Raw genomic sequence first — 23456 nt, 5'->3', positions numbered from 1 at the left:
GACATCGCTGCTCGCGTCGGTCAAGATCCAATGACTGTTAGCAGAATATGGAATCGATGGATTCAGGAGGGTAATATGGAACACTGTGCTGGATCCCAATGACCTCGTATCACTAGCAGTCGAGATGACAAGCATCTTATCCGCATGGCTGTAATAAATGGTGCAGCCACGTCTGGATCCGTGAGTCAACAGATGGGGACATTCGCAAGACAACAACCATCTGCACAAACAGTTCAACGACGTTTGCAGCAGCATGGACTATCAGCTCGGAGACCATTGCTGCGGTTACCACTGACGCTGTGTCACAGACAGGAGTGCCTGCAATGGTGCACTCAATGACGAACATGGGTGCACGAATGGCAAAACATCGTGTTTTTGGATGAATCCAGGTTCTGTTTACAGCATCATGATGGTCGCATCCGTGTTTGGCGACATCGTGTTGATTGCACATTGGAAGCGTGTATTCGTCATCACCATACTGGTGTACCACCCGGCGTGATGGTATGGGGTGCCAATGGTTAAACATCTCGGTCACCTCTTGTTCGCATTGACGGCACTTTGAACAGTGGACGCTACATTTCAGATGTGTTACGACCCATGGCTCCACTCTTCATTCGATCCCTGCGAAACCCTACATTTCAGCAGGATAATGCACGACCACATGTTGCAGGTCCTGTACGGGCCTTTCTGGATACAGAAAATGTCGGCTGCTGCCCTGGCCAGCACATTCTCCAGATCTCTCACCAATTGAAAACGTCTGGTCAATGGTGGCCGAGCAACTGGCCCGTCACAATACGCCAGTCACTACTCTTCATGAACTGTAGTATCGTGCTGAAGCTGCATGGGCAGCTGTACCTGTACACGCCATCCGAGCTCTGTTTGACTCATTGCCCAGGCGTATCAAGGCCATTACTATGGCCAGAGGTGGTTGTTCTGGGTACTGATTTCCCAGGATCTATGAACCCAAACTGCATGAAAATGTAATCACATGTCAGTTCTAGTATAATATATTTGTCCAATGAATACCCGTTTATCATCTACATTTCTTCTTTTTGTAGCAATTTTAATGGCCAGGAGTGTAGCTTTATTGTATGTTTATTACCTTATAAATAAAAAAAATGAGTATTGTAAAATGATCCTTTCGTACAGTACAAAAAACAGAGAATGTGATGGTATCTACTTCTTCCAGAAGTAGATTTTTATGTTGTATTTTAAACGCCACACCTCTTGAATGTTTAGTTTCCAATGTACCACACTGGTTTCTCCAATGTTCAATTTCAACTTATCTAACTGGAAGCTATTTTCTAGGGTGTTAAGTGTGCTCACAATAGAGCTCAGAGTTTTACATCATCTTCTTCAATTAAAATATAAGTACCATCTGCAAATAGAACCAATGAGGAATTTATACTTACAGGTATATCATTTATGCACAACAGGAACAGGATTCACCATAAAATGGATTCTTGTGATACTGTAGTCCATTTAGAATAATAAGTCACTGCATTTGAAGTGATAGCTGCCTTTTCTTCTCTGTTCTGCAGGTATCACGAAAAGCCATTTCAGAGCATTGTCCTTGACCTCACAGTTATCTAATTTATAGATAATCAGAGCATGGTTTATTGAGTCAAAGGATTTTGTAATACTGAAGAAGGTTCCATGAAACTTTACTCCCATGACCTAATGCTTCGCTTATCTTTTCAATGAAGTTATTCATTGCATTCAGTGAGGCAAACCACAAATGCTTGATATACGTATGTCAAAGCAATGATTCTTGTTCGGCTGCGCAATCCAACCAGGATGTCATTTTCACTTTCTTGTCTCGACCTTTTCACGTAAATGTCATGTGGATCGAAAAATGTCATCTTATGAACGAACTATAAAAATGCTAAAATACAGTTTAAAGATTTTGCAGCCTTTTCTTTATATATATTTTTATTTGTATATGGAACCTCTTGGCTTGAGAAGAGCTTTCACATTCTTTTTCTGATCTTCCACATCATTTCAAATTCCCTTTCCATGTGCTATTTTTCTTTCTTTGGTCCATTAGTTTCTTTTTTTCTGATGACTGCATAACCCAGCAAATAAACTTTACAGTGAACACTTACTTGTCTACTACAACCACTGCTTCTATCTGAGCTCCCCGAAACAAAGATGGTGTAACTTACCAAACGAAAGTGTTGGTATGTTGATAGACACACAAATAAACACAAACACAAAATTCAAGCTTTCGCAACCAATGGTTGCTTCATCAGGAAAGCTGGAAGGAGAGGGAAAGACGAAAGGATGTGGGTTTTAAGGGAGAGGGTAACGAGTCATTCCAATCCCGTGAGCAGAAAGACTTACCTTAGGGGGAAAAAAGGACAGGTATACACTCGCGCGCACACACACACATATCCATCCGCACATATACAGAGACAAGCAGACATTTGTAAAGACAAAGAGTTTGGGCAGAGATGTCAGTCGATGTGGAAGTACAGAGGCAAAGATGTTGTTGAATGACAGGTGAGGTATGAGCGGCGGCAACTTGAAATTAGTGGAGGTTGAGGCCTGGTGGGTAAGGGGAAGAGAGGATATACTGAAGGGCAAGTTCCCATCTCCGGAGTTCTGATAGGTTGGTGTTAGTGGGAAGTATCCAGATAACACAGATGGTGTAACACTGTGCCAAGATGTGCTGGCCGTGCACCAAGGCATGTTTAGCCACAGGGTGATCCTCATTACCAACAAACACTGTCTGCCTGTGTCCATTCATGCGAATGGACAGTTTGTTGCTGGTCATTCCCACATAGAAAGCTTCACAGTGTAAGCAGGTCAGTTGGTAAATCACGTGGGTGCTTTTACACGTGGCTCTGCCTTTGATCGTGTACGCCTGCCGGGTTACAGGACTGGAGTAGGTGGTGGTGGGAGGGTGCATGGGACAGGTTTTACACCGGGGGCAGTTGCAAGGGTAGGAGCCAGAGGGTAGGGAAGGTGGTTTGGGGATTTCATAGGGATGAACCAAGAGGTTACGAAGGTTAGGTGGACGGCGGAAAGACACTCTTGGTGGAGTGGGGAGGATTTCATGAAGGATGGATCTCATTTCAGGGCAGGATTTGAGGAAGTCGTATCCCTGCTGGAGAGCCACATTCAGAGTCTGATCCAGTCCCAGAAAGTATCCTGTCACAAGTGGGGCACTTTTGGGGTTCTTCTGTGGGAGGTTCTGGGTTTGAGGGGATGAGGAAGTGGCTCTGGTTATTTGCTTCTGTACCAGGTTGGGAGGGTAGTTGCGGGATGCGAAAGCTGTTTCCAGGTTGTTGGTGTAATGGTTTAGGGATTCCAGACTGGAGCAGATTCGTTTGCCACAAAGACCTAGGCTGTAGGGAAGGGACCGTTTGATATGGAATGGGTAGCAGCTGTCATAATGGAGGTACTGTTGCTTGTTGGTGGGTTTGATGTGGACGGATGTGTGAAGCTGGCCATTGGACAGATGGAGGTCAATGTCAAGGAAAGTGGCATGGGATTTGGAGTAGGATCAGGTGAATCTGATGGAACCAAAGGAGTTGAGGTTGGAGAGGAAATTCAGGAATTCTTCTTCACTGTGAGTCCAGATCATAAAGATGTCATCAATAAATCTGTACCAAACTTTGGGTTGGCAGGCCTGGGTAACCAAGAAGGCTTCCTCTAAGCGACCCATAAATAGGTTGGCGTACGATAAGGCCATCCTGTTACCCATGGCTGTTACCTTTAATTGTTGGTATGTCTGGCCTTCGAAAGTGAAGAAATTGTGAGTCAGGATGAAGCTGGCTAAGGTAATGAGGAAAGAGGTTTTAGGTAGGGTGGCAGGTGATCGGCGTGAAAGGAAGTGCTCCATCGCAGCAAGGCCCTGGACGTGCGGAATATTTGTGTATAAGGAAGTGGCATCAATGGTTACAAGGATGGTTTCTGGAGGTAACAGATTGGGTAAGGATTCCAAGTATTCGAGAAAATGGTTGGTGTCTTTGACGAAGGATGGGAGACTGCATGTAATGGGTTGAAGGTGTTGATCTACGTAGGCAGAGATACGATCTGTGGGGGCTTGGTAACCAGCTACAATGGGGCGGCCAGAATCATTGGGTTTGTGAATTTTAGGAAGTAGGTAGAAGGTAAGGGTGCGGGGTGTCTGTGGGGTCAGGAGGTTGATGGAGTCAGGTGAAAGGTTTTGTAGGGGGGCCTAAGGTTCTGAGGATTCCTTGAAGCTCCGCCTGGACATCAGGAATGGGATTACCTAGGCAAACATTGTATGTAGTGTTGTCTGAAAGCTGACGCAGTCCCTCAGCCACATACTCCCGACGATCATGTACCACGGTCGTGGAACCCTCGTCCGCCGGAAGAATGACGATGGATTGGTCAGCCTTCAGATCACAGATAGCCTGGGCTTCAGCAGTGGTGATGTTGGGAGTAGGATTAAGGTTTTTCAAGAAGGATTGAGAAGCAAGGCTGGAAGTGAGAAATTCCTGGAAGGTTTGGAGAGGGTGATTTTGAGGAAGAGGAGGTGGGTCCTGCTGTGACAGAGGATGGAACTGTTCCAGGCAGGGTTCAATTTGGATAGTGTCTTGGGGAGTTGGATCATTAGGAGTAGGATTAGGATTATTTTTCTTTGTGGCAAAGTGATATTTCCAGCAGAGTGTACGAGTGTAGGACAGTAAATCTTTGACGAGGGCTGTTTGGTTGAATCTGGGAGTAGGGCTGAAGGTGAAGCCTTTGGATAGGACAGAGGTTTCGGATTAGGAGAGAGGTTTGGATGAAAGGTTAACTACTGAATTAGGGTGTTGTGGTTCCAGATTGTATTGATTAGAACTTTGAGGTTTTGGGGGGAGTGGAGCTGGAAGTGGGAGATTGAGTAGATTGGAGAGACTGGGTCTGTGTGCAATTAGAGGTTATGTTAGTGTTGTTTTAACGTCCCGTCGACAACGAGGTCATTAGAGACGGAGCGCAAGCTCGGGTTAGGGAAGGATATCAGCCGTGCCCTTTCAAAGGAACCATCCCGGCATTTGCCTGAAACAATTTAGGGAAATCACGGAAAACCTAAATCAGGATGGCTGGAGACGGGATTGAACCGTCTTCCTCCCGAATGCGAGTCCAGTGTGCTAACCACTGCGCCACCTCGCTTGGTGCAATGAGAGGAGGTTGAGGTTTGCTGGAAAGGTTGTGGAGGGTGAGTGAGTTGCCTTTCCGGAGGTGGGAATCCAGGAGATTGGATAGTTTTTTTAGGTGGAGGGTGGCATGCTGTTCTAATTTGCAGTTGGCCTGTAGGAGGATGCTCTGAACAGCCAATGTAGATGTGGGAGAGGAAAGATTGAGGACTTGATGGATAGGAGTTGATGGATGTGTGTGTGTGTGTGTGTGTGTGTGTGTGTGTGTGTGTGTGTGTGTGTGTGTGTCTCTCTCTCTCTCTCTCTCTCTCTCTCTCTCTCTATATATATATATATATATATATATATATATATATATATATATATAGTGCCGTCAATGCGAACAAGAGGTGACCGAGATGTTTAACCATTGGCACCCCATACGTATGGCGATGACGAATACACGCTTCCAATGTGCAATCAACACGATGTCGCCAAACACGGATGCGACCATCATGATGCTGTAAACAGAACCTGGATTCATCCAAAAACACGATGTTTTGCCATTCGTGCACCCATGTTCGTCATTGAGTGCACCATTGCAGGCACTCCTGTCTGTGACACAGCGTCAGTGGTAACCGCAGCAATGGTCTCCGAGCTGATAGTCCATGCTGCTGCAAACGTCGTTGAACTGTTTGTGCAGATGGTTGTTGTCTTGCGAATGTCCCCATCTGTTGACTCACGGATCCAGACGTGGCTGCACCATTTGTTACAGCCATGCGGATAAGATGCTTGTCATCTCGACTGCTAGTGATACGAGGTCATTGGGATCCAGCACAGTGTTCCATATTACCCTCCTGAATCCATCGATTCCATATTCTGCTCTCTCTCTCTCTCTCTCTCTCTCTCTCTCTCTCTCTCTCTCTCTATAGAGAGAGAGAGAGAGAGAGAGAGAGAGAGAGAGAGAAACACACGCATTCAACGCACGCACGCGCGCACGAACGCACGAACGCACGCAACGCACACAAGCACGCACACATGCATGCACACATGCATGCACACATGCATGCACACATGCATGCACACACACAATCTCTGAAGCAGCACAATTCTGAATTCTGCAAAAAAAGTCTCTAGTAAAAGTTGTAATGTCTGAAGGGGGTCAGGGAATGGTTACCTCGAAATGAACTTTAACATTGTTTTCGAGGTAAAACCAAGATCAAGTTCATTTTTGCAAATGGTAACCTCTATTTTTTTTATACTTAATACTCGTATTCTATGTGGAAAAGAAAAATGCAATGCTTGCAGGGAACACTTCTTTTGAAAAACCAATGGTTTGTCACCAGAGGGCACTTCGTTGTAACTTTCCCAGTTACCAGTATCTCAAGAATGAAGCAAGATTGGGACAAAATGTCTATGAAAATCTGGTATAGTTTCTGAACTCTGTTCACTGGTAAAATTTTTGTGGGCATGAAAATGCCTTGAAATTTTCAGTAGGAATTAACCTGAAAGCAAATACAGTCTGCATCAGAGGAACCCAACGTGCACTGCTTGGAGGTTGCAGAATCAGAGACCAGCACTCTGCTTGTGCTGGCACAATCAGAGAAGAGAAACATGGACCTATGAGGCTAACTAATAAGTATCACTGCTGGGGAATTTGAAATCATGCCCCCCATGAACCATGGACCTTGCCATTGGTGGGGAGGCTTGTGTCCCTCAGCAATACAGATGGCCATACTGTAGGTGCAACCACAACAGAGGGGTATCTGTTGAGAGGCACAGACAAACATATAGTTCCTGAAGAGGGGCAGCAGCCTTTTCATTAGTTGTAGGGGCAACAGTCTGGATGATTGACTGATCTGGCCTTGTAAACTAACCAAAACGGCCTTGCTGCACTGGTACTGCGAACGTCTGAAAGCAAAGGGGAAACTACAGCTGTAATTTTTCCCGAGGGCATGCAGCTTTACTGTATGATAAAATGATGATGGTGTCCTCTTGGGTAAAAATTTCCGGAGGTAAAATAGTCCCCCATTCAGACCTCCGGGCGGGGACTACTCAGGAGAACGTAGTTATCAGGAGAAAGAAAACTGGCGTTCTACGGATCGGAGCGTGGAATGTCAGATGCCTTAATCGGACAGGTAGGTTAGAAAATTTAAAAAGGGAAATGGATAGGTTAAAGTTAGATATAGTGGGAATTAGTGAAGTTTGGTGGCAGGAGGAACAAGACTTCTGGTCAGGTGACCACAGGGTTATAAATACAAAATCAAATAGGGTTAATGCAGGAGTGCGTTTAATAATGAATAAAAAAATAGGAGTGTGGGTAAGCTACAACAAACAGCATAGTGAACGCATTATTGTGGCCAAGATAGACATGAAGCCCACGCCTAGTACAGTAGTACAAGTTTATACACCAAATAGCTCTGCAGATGATGAAGAAATTGATGAAATGTATGATGAGTTAAAAGAAATTATTCAGGTAGTGAAAGGAGATGAAAATTTAATAGTCATGGGTGACTGGAATTCAATAGCAGGAAAAGGGAGAGAAGGAAACATAGTAGGTGAATATGGATTGGGGGTAAGAAATGAAAGAGGAAGCCACCTGGTAGAATTTTGCACGGAGAATAACTTAATCATAGCTAACACTTGGTTCAAGAATCATAAAAGAAGGTTGTATACATGGAAGAAGCCTGGAGATACTGACAGGTTTCAGATAGATAATATAATGGTAAGACAGAGATTTAGGAACCAGGTTTTAAATTCTAAGACATTTCCAGGAGCAGATGTGGACTCTGACCACAATCTATTGGGTATGAACTGTAGATTAAAACTGAAGAAACTGCAAAAAGGTGGGAATTTAAGGAGATGGGACCTGGATAAACTGACTAAACCAGAGGTTGTACAGAGTTTCAGGGAGAGCATAAGGGAACAATTGACAGGAATTGGGGAAAGAAATACAGTAGGAGAAGAATGGGTAGCTTTGAGGGATGAAATAGTGAAGGCAGCAGAGGATCAAGTAGGTAAAAAGGCGATGACTAGTAGAAATCCTTGGGTAACAGAAGAGATACTGAATTTAATTGATGAAAGGAGAAAATACAAAAATGCAGTAAATGAAGCAGGCAAAAAGGAATACAAACGTCTCAAAAATGAGATCGACAGAAAGTGCAAAATGGCTAAGCAGGGATGGCTAGAGGACGAATGTAAGGATGTAGAGGGATATATCACCAGGGGTAAGATAGATATTACCTACAGGAAAATTAAACAGACCTTTGGAGAAAAGAGAATGACTTGTATGAATATCAAGAGCTCAGTTGGAAACCCAGTTCTAAGCAAAGAATGGAAAGCAGAAAGGTGGAAGGAGTATATAGAGGGTCTATACAAGGGTGATGTACTTGAGGACAATATAATGGAAATGGAAGAGGATGTAGATGAAAATGGAATGGGAGATATGATGCTGCGTGAAGAGTTTGACAGAGCACTGAAAATCTGAATCAAAACAAGGCTCCGGGAGTAGACAACATTCCATTAGAACTACTGACAGCCTTGGGAGAGCCAGACTTGACAAAATTCTACCACCTGGTGAGCAAAATGTATGAGACACGCAAAATACCCTCAGATTTCAAGAAGAATATAATAATTCCAATCCCAAAGAAAGCAGGTGTTGACATATGTGAAAATTACCAAACTATCAGTTTAATAAGTAACAGCTGCAAAATACTAACATGAATTTTTTACAGACGAATGGAAAAACTGGTAGAAGCCAACGTCGGGGAAGATCAGTTTGGATTCTGTAGAAATACTGGAACACGTGAGGCAATACTGACCCTATGACTTATCTTAGAAGAAAGATTAAGGAAAGGCAAACCTACATTTCTAGCATTTGTAGACTTAGAGAAAGCTTTTGACAATGTTGACTGGAATACTCTCTTTCCAATTGTAAAGTTGCCCGGGGTAAAATATAGGGAGCGAAAGGTTATTTACAATTTTTACAGAAAGCAGATGGTGGTTATAAGAGTCGAGTGTCATGAAAGCGAAGCAGTGGTTGGGAAGGGAGTGAGACAGGTTTGTAGCCTCTCCCCGATGTTATTCAATCTGTATATTGAGCAAGCAGTAAAAGAAACAAAAGAAAAATTCGGAGTAGGTATTAAAATCCATGGAGAAGAAATAAAAACTTTGAGGATTGCTGATGACATTGTAATTCTGTCAGAGACAGCAAAGGACTTGGAGGAGCAGTTGAACAGAATGGACAGTGTCTTGAAAGGAGGGTATAAGACGAACATCAACAAAAGCAAAACAAGGATAATGGAATGTATTCAAATTAAGTCAGGTGATGCTGAGGGAATTAGATTAGGAAATGAGACACTTAAAGTAGTAAAGGAGTTTTGCTATTTGGGGAGCAAAATAATTGATGATGGTCGAAGTAGAGAGGATATAAAATGTAGACTGGCAATGGCAAGGAAAGCGTTTCTGAAGAAGAGAATTTTGTTAACATCGAGTATAGATTTAAGTGTCAGGAAGTCGTTTCTGAAAGTATTTGTATGGAGTGTAGCCATGTATGAAAGTGAAACATGGACGATAAATAGTTTGGACAAGAAGAGAACAGAAGCTTTTGAAATGTGTTGCTATAGAAGAATGCTGAAGATTAAATGGGTAGATCACATAACTAATGAGGAGGTATTGAATAGAATTGGAGAGAAGAGGGAGTTTGTGGCACAACTTGACTAGAAGAAGAGATGGGTTGGTAGGACATGTTCTGAGGCATCAAGGGATCACCAATTTAGTATTGGAGGGCAGCGTGGAGGGTAAAAATCGTAGAGGGAGACCAAAAGATGAATATACTAAGCAGATTCAGAAGGATGTAGGTTGCAGTAGGTACTGGGAGATGATGAAGCTTGCACAGGATAGAGTAGCATGGAGAGCTGCATCAAACCAGTCTCAGGACTGAAGACCACCACAACAACAACTGGAGGTTCAGAGAAATTTTACTTTTGGAGACTGAAAATTTCTCAGCTGTGCTCACTTAGAATAAGTCTTGAGTGGCATGACTCTCATAAATTTTTCTTTTATGGACTTAGAAAAAATGTGTGTTAAGGGACTTAGAAAAATTCTACCTCGTCAAACTCTGATGACTTTCACCTCATGGGACTCTGAACAATCTCGTCTAATGAGACTCTAATGAGTTCCTACGAAGTGAAATTTTTCCAAATCTGTACAAGCAAAATTATTCTAGACACGAATGTCTGGAGCTCATAAGAGAACATTTATCCGAGTCACCTTGTCTCCAATCGACTTTCGCGGACCCATCTTTCATTTCAGTCTTCTCTCCATATTCGAAAAGGATGGGTTACCATGGGTTATTTTATTATTTACGTCAATATCGAGATATGTAAAGTGCCCGCCTGAAAGATACACATCCGTTAAACACCTAAGTAATTTTCTGAAAGAGTGCACTTAAATACTGTACATTTTGGCTTCACATTGTGGCATAAACAGCAGTGAGCATGTGTAAACAAATGGGTCATGTACACTGTAATATGTCAGTTGTCCTGCAACATGCTTGCCGGATGTTTCATTGAAGGAAAAACTAAGAAAATCAGTAATAGCAAAAGCGATCAGTACAATTTATTTTTTGACTCTAATCTGTCCGAAATGACTGATAACATGCCATTAGAAACATTGAGAATGATAAAAATTGTTGGCAAGTGTTGCGATAATTATGCAGCCACGCTAAGATTGTATGCCGAATGGTATCCCAATGCCCGTCATCCCACGAAGGTTAGAATTAGGTCTATGGTAAGGCGAGCTGAAAGATGGACCTTGAAAAGTCAGAGACGAAAAATGGGCCCAAGAGAGGCGATCATGCTCGGAGTTCGTGCTCTTGTCGCTCAAGATCCACACCTTTCGAGTAGTCAGATTCAGTGAATGCATGGTATGCCTCGATCAAAGGTATTTCGTGTTTTATGAAACTTTAAATTACACCCATATCGCTTACATATCACCCAAACAATTGAGCCTGGGGATCCTGAGACACACCTGGCATTTTGTCGATGGGCCAATACGCAAATACGTCATGATCCCTTTTTCTTCGCACGCACTCTCTTTACAGATGAGGCAAACTTCGACAACATGGGAGGAGTCAATCTCCATAATGCAAATCCTCTCTGGCAACTAGATCACAGAACACAGAGACAGTGGTCAATCAATGTCTGGGTGGGCATAGTTTGAGATTACGTTATAGATCCTGTCTTTTGTGGTGAAACGTTGAACAGCTTGCACTATCTTCATATTCTCCAGAATCTGGTGCTTCCTTTACTAGAAAATATCCGCCAGACATATGAGCACGTATGTTGTTTCAACACGATGGCACCACTGCACATCAGGCCTTACATGTCCAAAGGTACCTGTCCGAATCGATGGATTGGTACCGTTAGTGCAATTCGTGAATTTCTGCCAAGATCACCAGACTTAACACCATTGGATTTCTTCTTATGGGGAGCTGTGAAGTAGAAGGTGTACTCAACTCCGCCGCCGACGCCAGAAGATATGAGAGGAAGGATTGTGGCAGCTTTCCAGGCAATCAACCATCAGACAATGAATGATGTCGAGACCAGTTAACGAGAGGGAGTGCAAATGCGCATTAGACAAAATGGGCAGTTGATCGAACACCGGAGATCCTAAATTTCCAGAGAGAACCCTGTTCATCAGCCCTTTTCAGTGCTAATGATGTACGAAGTCCGCTGTGCAACCTTCATGTGGTGCACATTGTGTTCCGCTAATGTCGACGGTATTTGTTTCCAGGTTAATCACTACTGAAGAATTTCAAGGCCATTTCACATTTACAAAAATTTCACCAGTGGACAGAGGTCAGAAACCATACAAAAGTTTCATTGAAAATATTTCACCAGTGGACAGAGGTCAGAAACCATACAAAATTTTCACTGAAAATTTTTCCTGATCTCACTTTGTTCTCGAGATAATGGTAACCTGTGAAGTTTACAATTACGTGCCCCCTGGTGACAAAACATTGGTTTTTCGAAAAAAATGTTCCCTACAAACAATGCATATTTTTTCATGTAGAATATGAATATGGTATAAAAAGTAGAGGTTACCATTTACAAACATGAACTTGACCTTGGTTTTACCTGGAACACAGGGTTCAAGGTAAGCACTCCATGACCACCTTCAAACCTTACAACTTTTACTAGAGACTTTTTTTGCAAAATTGTGCCACTCCAGGGATATCAACTGGTATAGATTAAAATGGGACACTGTCTGTGATTTTGTGTGTAAGCCTCATTGTTGGAACCTTTTTTTTTTTGTGTAACAAATTTTACTCCTGATCCTTCATTCTTCCTTCTAGATATTTTCCAGATCACCTTTTTGATTGAAAACTTAAGTTTCGCTTGCATACAGATCTTCAGGTTTCATCATTCTGTTGTGCTTATCTTTTGTATGTGTGCACATGAACTGTAGTGCATTCTCCTATAAGTTCTATGACTTTCTGTAGCCGAACTCTCTGTCCTCCTTTTTCTAATCCTGTTGGAATTTAAATTTAGTGCAAACAAACTCTCCCTCCCCCCGCCCCCCCCCCCCCCTCCCAAAGAGATCTGTAGGCCAGGCTTTCTGGTGCACTCTCTGATGACTTCTATCCATCTGTGTGACAGCGTGTGATTTCACTGTCTGCTAGTATTGCTAAATTGTTTGCAAAAGATAAGCAAGCAACCTCAATGTCATTAGTATCCCAGACAAGTTGAGTAGGCTTCCAGAGCTTTCGGATTTTTAATTCTTTTCCCCATTCCCTAATGACTTGGTCTGGGATCAGATCGAAGGGGAGCAGTGATAGCCCCTCCCCTGGTGAACATCAGTTTCAACTGTAAATGGCTCTGATACTTCTTTCCTAAATTTTACTTTGTATTTTGTGTCCGTGAACGTTTGCTTGCTGACGTTTACTGTCTTTGGGTCTAGTGCATGTCCCTCTAGGCTCTCAAAAAGAGACTGCTGGTCATGGTCAACCGAGGCATATGCATTGCTGAAGTTGACAAAAGTGCAGATAATTGAGCTGTTTCGGATTGTTTTATACTTCCATACTGTGTGTATCTTGAAAAGTTGTTCTGCACATAAGCATCCTGGTCAAAAATCCTATTGGTATTTGCTGATCTCATGTTCAAGCTGTGCTTGTGCTCTTTCAAGTAAACATGATGACAAGAGAGCTCCCTTAGTTGTTATTTACATCTGCTCTGTCATCTTTCTTGTGGAGATGGGTTGACTAGTGTAAATGCCCAATATTCTGGCAGTTTTTCAGTTTACCAAATAGTTGTGCTGATTTGTTCTCCCCTATCTGCTTTAATAATTCCACAATGATTCCGTCTTCTGCAGATGTACTGTTGCAGGTCTCTCTGGTAAATCTTGAAGGTGGATCTGGACAGCTGAATAGCTTAGAGAAGTATCACATTAGTCCCAACAGTTGTCATGATTTGTCGGAGCAAGTTAACAGCCCGGCATTCTGAAGCACAGGTTCTGTGGTTTGTATCCTCCGAGTCTTCTTAAAAACTACCTGTAAAAGTCACTTGTATTGTGTTCTATGAAGTTCTTTTTAATGAAGTCCAGTGGTTCTTTCATGAGCCTCATTTTGGCTGTCTTATCAATTTTATCACCTGCTTTCTCAACCTGAAAAACTGTTGTTCATTCTCAGGTGATTTTTTACTGTTTTTTCAGGAAGGCTTTCTGTCCTCCTCCTACAGCTTCTTCACATGCTGAATCCTGCCACGGATATTTTGTGTACGTGATGCCTAAGGTTGGCATGTTTTGCAAATTATTTTATCCCCCCCTCCCCCCCCCCCCTCTCCCTCTTCACACAATGGTAATAATTATGTCTATCACATTCAGATACTCAAAGCAATAGGTACAGATAATATAAGCACATTAATTTAAAACAATTAAGTTAGGTTAACATGGTAAACCTACATGTATCATGATTCACAAGATAACACAGGGAACTGTTGAGGGAACACTACAGAAAATAAGTGTAAACAAATTTGTCTCGTGACCAATCCTTTCTTTTCATAAGAGTGAAAGCTTCCTTCGTAAATAGGAGGGTTATGTCAAACTTTTTTAGCAAGAATTCAGAATTTTTTATTATTCACAATAAAACTGATACTATTTTTCAAAATTCTGTCCATGAGCACTATTATAAATTTTTCATTCTTTGAAACCACTTCAAAAATGTCTCAGTCCAAGTTTCTTTAGGGAAGTAACTTAGAGCACCACTGTATGCTGTGATAGCCTTTTCATCAGATGAAAAATGGTACCCACAACTTTTTCATTCATCTTTGGGAACAGGAACAAGTCACACGTAGTCAGGTGAGGTGAATATGGTGGATGTGGTAACACTTGCTCTTTTATCCTCTCCAAGAAATCCATTGCTCTTACAGTCATATGTGCTGAGGCACTGATTTTTCGGCAGTCGTTCAGTCACATACCACTCTGCATTGACTTAGTGTGACGCATCAGAGGTCACACAGGTGAGATGACCCCCATCTTGGTGAAGAAAGTGGCTACCATCTTCTTTCCAGAGCTTCAACTTTTCTGAACTTTCACAGGTGGTTCCTCACCTAGAAAACATTGTACTGAAGACTGTCTCTTTGTTTTAGGGTCATAATGGTTCCCACGTTGCGTCACCTGTGACAATATTGAGGGTGTCTTGGGACTGCCATTTGTTGAATTTTTCAAGAATAAAACACCACCAATCCATTCTTGTGTATTTTCTAGGCTTCTGTCAGGGAATGTGGCACCTAAAAGGTCCATTTCTTGATTAGTCAATCCAATATTTAGGCCCCTTCAATGTCACAAAATGTGATATGAGTATCATCTTTAATCATTTTTCTCACAGCATCAATGTTTTCTTGGGCCACTACCATTGCTGGGCGATTGGAATGGGGTTCATCTTCAAGAGACTCCCAGCTACTTGAAAATACACAAAACCACTTTCACACAATAGATGTAAAAGGGGAGAACGCATCAAAAACACATACCAAAGAAGAGTGGCATTCTTCTGCATTTAACTTTTTTGTAGCTACTGCATGAAAACTGCAGTGTGACATATCCATCTCGCACTGTGTCTGTATGTCTCACTCAGCACTGCTTGTGTCCACACTCACTGTTCGCAGCATGGCTTGAAATTCAGTGGTGCGGGAAATGCTGCATGCACACTCCAAGGTAAAAAAAAAAACAATGCTCTTTCAAACTAATTATAACAGTCAAGATAACAAGGCATGTTTAGTAAAAGGTGATCAGTTGCGGTCATCACATGATTGTCTTCAGATCTACAGCCATATTGATGAAGAAATGGCTGTGCATGGAACAGAAACCGCTGAATGACGATAGTCAACTGCTCTTTCAACCTGAGATAACCCCATTCTTATCAGAGTCCTAGTTTAAGAACTGCTAAAAGCTTCTGACACAGCCCTTGTATATATTACTTAGTGGACAATGTGTGTGTGTGTGTGTGTCCAGAAGACTGGTACACTTTAATTTTACCTGTTTCCATTTGCCAAACATAGACAGCACCATCACTGCAGCCAACAATCATGAAGTCATCCAATGGGCGCCATTTGATTGTAACAACAGGGAAGAGGTGCCTTGAAGCCAGCACCACACAGCGACGGAGCGATAAGCTGAGAAGAGTGACCGAGTGGTCGCTTGCAACACTGCATACACACCCCTGGATACGTGCCTACATACAAGAACATTGTAAATTACTAAAATGAAATAATAACTTATTCTCATAGCTGACTCCTTAAAGAAATAATGTACACTCAAAATTAAACCATCAATATACAAGATTTACTTTACTTTTTTTGTTTTTGCTCAAGATGGATTAAGACTTAAAACCAGTTACTAAGAAAACTACCTGTGGGATTGAAAGAATTGGGCTCAATGTACAAGTACAGCACACAGTGAGGAAGTTTCATTGCAATGAGCACACTGCTCGATCATGAAACATTACTTTGGGAGATTTAGTGCAGTCAGAAGTCTTTATGCATGTCAACTAAACAGGAAAGGATGTGGCTTCCAAAAACTGAGACACACAGAGTGTCAGTTTTGTCAGTCATTCCTATAGTGGCTTCCAGCTATCAATAAAATCTGAAACTGAAACTACTTGGGCATGAACATGGTGGCCAAAATTAAATAGAATATCTGTAACAAGAGTATTGTTTTCAGAATGCACATAAAATCAACTGAAATTTGACAAAATTATTGTGGATAACTGGGAGTAAAAAAATTTTCAATCAGCAATGCGTTCAACAATGGATAAACCATACAGATAGTGTTCACTGATTTGTGAAGTGTAGGAGAGTATGTACTGGCTAAAATATTCTCTAAGGTGCTGTAATCAGCATTTATCCTGTGTGGTGCTTGTTTTGTCCTTCCAAAAAGTTAAGTACATCCTTGCTTTACACTATCAAGAATGTGGTGGTGACAAACTGATAGTATAACTGTATATGTGCAAGGATCTGGTAATGGTTATCATAAATACCCTGTGACAAACGAAAATTACATTAACTAAGTTCTTCCTACATGTTAAAACAATTCAAAATGATGATTCAATGGTAGCCAGTCCACAAAGATACAGTGAAGCTGTAGTACAATATTACTACATTACACAGAAACGGTAATGGTGGATGGAATGTACAAGTACAGGACTGACCGAGATTGAGGGGTAAATGGCAGTTTAATTTTCTCACTGTTACAACACGTTTCATTTACTTCACTTTTTCTGACAGTAGTGGATATCAGTTTCTAAGAAAAAAAGTGCTGGTATTACACACAGAGACTTAAAAAGCATTTAATATAATTTTAGTAATGAATAGTAACTGTGCTAGTATTGAAGCATCTTCATGTCCTGTAAGCACAATGGTTTCCAGACACACATGAGCAACTACAATTGTGTGTGGAACAGCTTCATGAAAAGAAGTACTCTCAATTAATAGTGGAAATGGAGTAAAACAGGCTAGGAATCACTTAAATTTCGTACTATTATGTTATTTGAGATATGTGCGTGAACAACATACTGTTAGAAAGAGCAAACTCTTGAGTTTTACGTAGTTCCTGCTAGGTACTAGCAGTGTGCACCCACTTCAGTTCTAGTAAAAATGGTGACAGGACAACAGAAAGCATTTTGTGTTCTACATTTTACGCAGTGCGGGTCAGTAATTACTGTTCAGCATGACTTTTGTACTAGGTATGGAGTGGATCCTTCTACAGCACAGAGCATTAGACGATGGCATGAACAATTCCAAGAAACAAGTCATTTGTGTACAGGCAAATTGCCTGACACAGACATCAAACACATGTTCAGTAACAAGGCAACATTCCATTGAAATGGAAAGGTGAACCGTCATAATGTGAGAATACGGGGTACGGAACTACTACATGAAGTTGTACAATATGAGAGGGACTCCCCAAAACTTAATGTGTCCTGTGCAGTTATGTGGGAAAAGGTGAGTGGTCCATTTTTCTTTGGCGAGAACACTGTTACAGGAAGCACATACCTCGATATGCTTGAGAACTTTCTTTGCCAACAGTTGGAGACTGATTCGAACAACTTCATTTACCAACAGGATGGGGCACCACCACACTGGCATCTGTAAGTGCAGGAATTTTTAAATCAAAGGATTATTGTTGGATGGATTGGTCACCCTGGACCAAGTGGTTCAGCCTTACATTACTGCCCTCCAAGGTCACTGGACCTGATTGTATGTGATTATTTTTTGTGGGGGTTTGTAAAAGACTCTGTTTATGTGCCTATGTTACCGACTACAATGAATGACTGAAACATCGCATAACAGCAGCTATGGAAGCTAAAACTCACAACAAACTCGCTGCAGTGTGGGAACAATTTGAATACCGCATCGCCATATGCTGTGCATCCTCAAGGGAGGCATATTGAAAATATACGAAAAGTTATGAATATAATTTTTGAGTTTCCCATTTATCAAAAAACAAAATTCATTGTTTATGTTTATTAGTTTCAGAAATATAAACACGCAAAATCAGATGATTCTTTTTGACACACCATGTATATTTTACACAAATCAAGAACAAACAAAAGGTTAAAATACTGTTTGAAATGTTTTGTTAGTGAAATAGTAAAAAATTAGCAAAAACAGCACACTGATGTAACAAGGATGCTTCCAGCCAGAGTACTAGAAGGGATATAGAAATTTAAACTTCAAGAAACTTGTGGAGTAGCAGCATATAACGGAAAACGGAGAGCATGTCATAAATGAGATCACCTATTCTGCAGATAACATGCTCCTTTGCACAAGTCACTGCTGTTTCCGCCCTCCTAACCTTCTTGTTTATTAATAACGAGAAAGGTTAACTATTTATGTGACATCAAAGACCCCTATATGTAGATAATTTATGCATTCACTGACACGACACATGACACACCAACTTCATTTACTGCAGCCAATGCTTTGAAGACATGCACTAAAACATGCCTAATGACAAGAGTACAAGAAATAGTATAAGACTATCTGAAACACACATCGCTGGCAACTATGAAGTCTACAGTCTCTGATCATTCAACACGGGATGAACAGCTGCTAATACCACAAAGATGACAATAAAAATTTAATGCTAAGCGTTGTGCCAAAGAATAAATGCTAGAGCTCCCTGAATCACATCAGGAATATCACAAAGCCTCATGAGTGTGCTCTACAGAAACCATTTCACACAGCGGATGGAAGCATCATTGTTGGATTGTAAGTCATTAAACAAAAATCTACATTTTTTCAAGAAATACACTTTTTACTGGTGAAGTGTAACCTCAGATCATACTTGTAGCAGTCCAACAATAGTATGGTGTCAGTAACAGAATTATCATCTCAAACTGTCAAGGAAAGGCGGGGGAGGGGGTAGGGCAGGGGAGGGGGAAGGGCAGGGCAGGGGGAAAGGCAGGGCAGGGGGAAAGGCAGGGCAGGGGGAAAGGCAGGGCAGGGGGAAAGGCAGGGGAGGGGGAAAGGCAGGGCAGGGGGAAAGGCAGGGGAGGGGGAAAGGCAGGGGAGGGGGGAAAGGCAGGGGAGGGGGATGAATATCTTGGATTGCCTTCTGAAGAGGGTCTGATGTGTGCATTCAAAACACATAGCAAATGGTTCCTGGAAAGGAGCACAATACTGAAAGGCCCAATACCACTATAACTGTGCATCATCTGCTGGCACATGAGGAGGTCATTTTGCTCCATTATTCCCCCTCCCCCTTTCCTTGCACTTTGCAATCAAACCTTGCCCTTGTCGATTACTTTCTATCACCCCTTACAAAAATGCAACATGAATGCTGTACTGAACATCATCTCATAGGCTGCTTTTGCCCAGTATGTGAGGCCTCTGCATGTGTAGACAGAAATTTATAACGTATAACCATCAAAGATGATTATTTGGAAGGAAAATAAGCTGTATTCTTGCGTACATAAACCACTTCCCCTTCAAATTAATTATTCGCCACATTTATTGATCACATGTTCTATAACAACACACAGCACTGTTAAAAATTATTTATATTAAGATTTAAGCAAACAATTATACAATGACTACTCACACTGCAACTATTAGGGGGAACCAGCAGTTGAGTGATTTCACCAGCATGAACACAAAAACGGTGCAAGAGATGCCCTGCATACAGATCCCACAGACAGACTGCAAAATCCACTCCACCAGATACTAAGTGTGATTTCTCGTAACGTGGGTGCACATTGTAGGGATACAGTAGACAGTTGACACGTCCTGTATGACCTAACAAGACCTGATGTGGCGGCCAATCTGAAAAAGATATAGTTTTTAAATGTTATGTTTGGGGCTATACTTTACCAAGAAGTGAGTCTCCAACCGCCCTAAATAAATGCAGTAAATAGTGAACACAGCAAAATTATGGAAACAGAAAATACCATTTGCAATTTGTTTTTCCAATATTATTTCTAAGAATGTGGTTTTTTAATGTAAAAGGTAAAAATGTGTGAAACGGATGAAAGCACTATTGACTAAGGTATGTATCAATCACTGTGCAGAGAGATTCTTTCATGTGAAGAGAGACATAGCTAATTGATTTAATCTATCTGTTACTGTTACAAAAAGTTGCAGTTTCCTATTCATAGTCCAACATACAATGGAAGAGCCACAGCTGTTACTAAGAAAAGATGGAAGGAATGAAAGTTAGTTAGTTAGTCAGTTAATTAAGTGTTCCATTGATCAATAGCACGGAAAACCATTATGATGTGGAATGTGTCAAATGCACAAGAAATGTGTACAGGAAACAAGGGTTTGGGTTTTTTTTTTTTTTTTTTTACCTAAATATTTCTATTATCTATCCCATTCCCTTAAATGGCACAAAATGCATACATTATATCTCCAGATTTATTTACTCATATTCAAGAATTCATCTATGGTATAGAAGGAGTTGTCAAGGAGGTATGATTTCAATTTGTCTTTGAAACTATTATTGCTGTCTGTCACACACTTTATTTCATCTGGTAATTTATCAAACAGTTTTATAGCAGCATATTTTACCCCTTTCTGTGCCAAAGGTAGGTTAAGTAAAGGATAGTGTAGGTCTTTCTTGTTTCTGGTATTGTAATCATGAATGTCACTGTTGATTTTAACCTGGTCCATGTTGTTGACAAAAAATTTCATTACTAAGTAAATGTACTGTGAAGCAGTTGTAAGAATTCCTAACCTTTTAAACAAATGCCTACAAGATGTGTGACTAAGAACCCCACATATTATTCTAACTGCTTTCTTTTGAGCTGTGAATACCTTTTGCCTAAGTGTTGAGTTGCCCCAGAATATTATTCCGTATGACATCAGAGAGTGGAAGTATGCAAAGTATGTTAGCTTACTAATTTCTACATCCTCAAAATTGGCAATTATTCTGATTGCAAAAGTTGCTGAACCTAGTTGCTTTAGGAGATCCAAAATATGACTTTTTCCAATTAATATTCTCATCTATATGTACACCCAAAAACTTAGTATGCTCTACCCTGGCTACTGACTTCTTTTGATGTGTTATGTTTATTGAAGGAATTATATTTTTTGCAGCAGAAAATTGGATGTACTGTGTTTTTTCAAAGTTCAGAGCAAGCCCATTCGCAGAATACCAATTAATAACTTTTCCAAAGACCTTATTTGTATCATTTTCTATTGGACTTTATTTTACCCGATTAATAATTATGCTTCTATCATCAGCAAACAGTGTCTGTTCAGCATCTTGTTTCACATAAGAAGGGAGGTCATTCACATATATCAAGAACAGGAGGTGACCCATGATCGAACCTTGTGGAACACCTAATGTAATTTCACTGTGGCTAACTCCTTTCAACCATTTTAAGCATATAAAAACACTTTTTGCTTCCTGTTCTGTAGATATGACTTAAACCTGTCATATGCTGCTCCATTTATACCGTAGAATTGTAATTTCTCTAACATAATGTCATTGTTCACACAATCAAATGCTTTCAATAAGTCACAGAATATCCCTACTGGTTACATTTTACTATTTAAAGACTCTATTATGTGGACAGTGAAATTGTATATTGCTGCCTCAGTGGGACAGCATTTCTGAAATCCGAACTGTGATTTACTAAGTACCCCACAACTGTTGAGATGGCTAACCACTCTTGTGTACATTACTGTCCCAAAGATTTTTGAAAATGCTGTAAGCAAGGATACTGGCCAGTAATTATTGACATCTGTGGTTTCCCCCTTTTTGTAGAGAGGCCCGACAATGGCATATTTTAACCTGTCTGGAAAAATACCCTGAGTCAGTAATGCATTACATATGTGACTCAAAACATCAGCTGTAATTGCTCCACATTGTTTTAATAACTTGTTAGAGATGTCATCTACTCCAACAGAACATTTATTTTTCAAAAATTTGATAATTTTCCTTATTTCACAAGAGGTTGTTAGATGAAACTTAATCTGACTAAAATTTTTCAAAACTGACTCTTCCATGTACTGCCTGGCGTTTTCTTTTGAACTATTCTCGCCAATTTTTTCTCCTACACTTAAGAAGTGATTGTTAAATACATTGGCTACCTGTGTACTGTTGATTAAGATGATCTCATTCTCTTTAACAGTAATTCTACCTACCCAGTGGTTACTTTTCCTGTCTCCCTTCAAACAACATTCTATATTGATTTGATTTTATTGCTGGAATTGTTAATTTCTTCTCTAACATACATATTTCTTGATTTCTTTACAACTTTTCTCAGTATATTACAATAATTTTTATACAGTACTTATGGATCTTTACTAGTTCTTGCTGTCCCATAGTTTTCTTTTTCTTTCTAAAGACACTTTAATACCTGTAGTAATTCAAGGTTTCTTTGAAAAGTTTGTGGGTTACATTTAGTAATTTTCTTTGGAAAACAATTTTCAGAAAGGTATATAAATTTATCAAAAAATATGCTGCATTTATCATTAGCATTTGGCCCATTATATACATCTTCCCAGTTTACATTTCCCAAACTTTCTCTGACGTGATCTATAGATACCAGGTTGAGCACCCTCACGCTTTTACTTAACGGTTTCTGAAGTGTACACCCTATTAGGTTTTGTAAGTTAATCAGTTGTGCATCATTGTCAGATAATCCATTTACCACAGGGAAAGCATGTGTTTGTTCTACATCCTCTTGCTGTGCAAATACATTATCTATTAGAGTACTACTGTCCTGAGCTATACGTGTAGGGAAATTGATCACAGATTCTAAGTTACATGTTGTTAACAACACTTCTAGTTCACCTTTCCTATCAGAATTGCTTAGAAAGTTAACATTGAAATCACCACAGATTAGTAACTACTTCTTTTTGTCTGAAAGATAGCATAATTGGGAGTCAAACTTTTTTATGAATAGTTCCCAATCTCCTATTGGAGACCTGTACAGTGTTGCTAATATCAACATAATGTTATCTATCTGAAGTTCACATGCACAAATCTCAAAGTGCTGATCAACACAAAATTTGCTTACTTCAACAGTTCTGTATTTATACTCTTGTTTCATGAAAATGGCAACTCCTCCTTTATCCATACTAGATCTACAAGTGTAAGATGCTAAATTATACCCATTTATACTGACATTTTCCATACCCACAGTTACATGGTGCTCAGACAAAGTATAGCAATCTCATTCATATTTTTGAGATCATCTAAACACATTATCAGCTCATCTACTTTATTTTTTATTCCTCTGATAATGAAGGAAGGAAGGAAGGACAGGCAGAAGGAAGGAAGGACAGGCAGAAGGAAGGAAGGTAAGTGTTTAACATCCTTTTTCAAAGGAACCATCCTGACACTGACTACACGCAATTTACTTTG

At 40.6% G+C, this 23456-nt stretch overlaps 1 protein-coding gene across 5 annotated transcripts in view; it reads right to left on the bottom strand.

The window, feature by feature from the left end:
- Nucleotides 1–23456, bottom strand: part of LOC126469697 (WD repeat-containing protein 7) — a 385995-nt gene that overhangs the window by 215106 nt on the left and 147433 nt on the right. For all 5 annotated transcript variants that reach the window (XM_050096866.1, XM_050096868.1, XM_050096869.1 and 2 more), the window contains 2 exons: nt 19686–19906; nt 15621–15816 (listed from right to left, as the gene is read on the bottom strand). In XM_050096866.1, the coding sequence (XP_049952823.1) occupies nt 15621–15816; nt 19686–19906 (417 nt within the window). The remainder of the gene's footprint in view (nt 1–15620; nt 15817–19685; nt 19907–23456) is intronic.

This window comes from Schistocerca serialis, chromosome 3 (assembly GCF_023864345.2).
Source record: "Schistocerca serialis cubense isolate TAMUIC-IGC-003099 chromosome 3, iqSchSeri2.2, whole genome shotgun sequence".
Lineage (NCBI taxonomy): Eukaryota > Metazoa > Arthropoda > Insecta > Orthoptera > Acrididae > Schistocerca > Schistocerca serialis.
The sequence above is the reverse complement of the archived record's forward strand: the minus strand, read 5'-3'. Positions and strand labels throughout refer to the sequence as shown.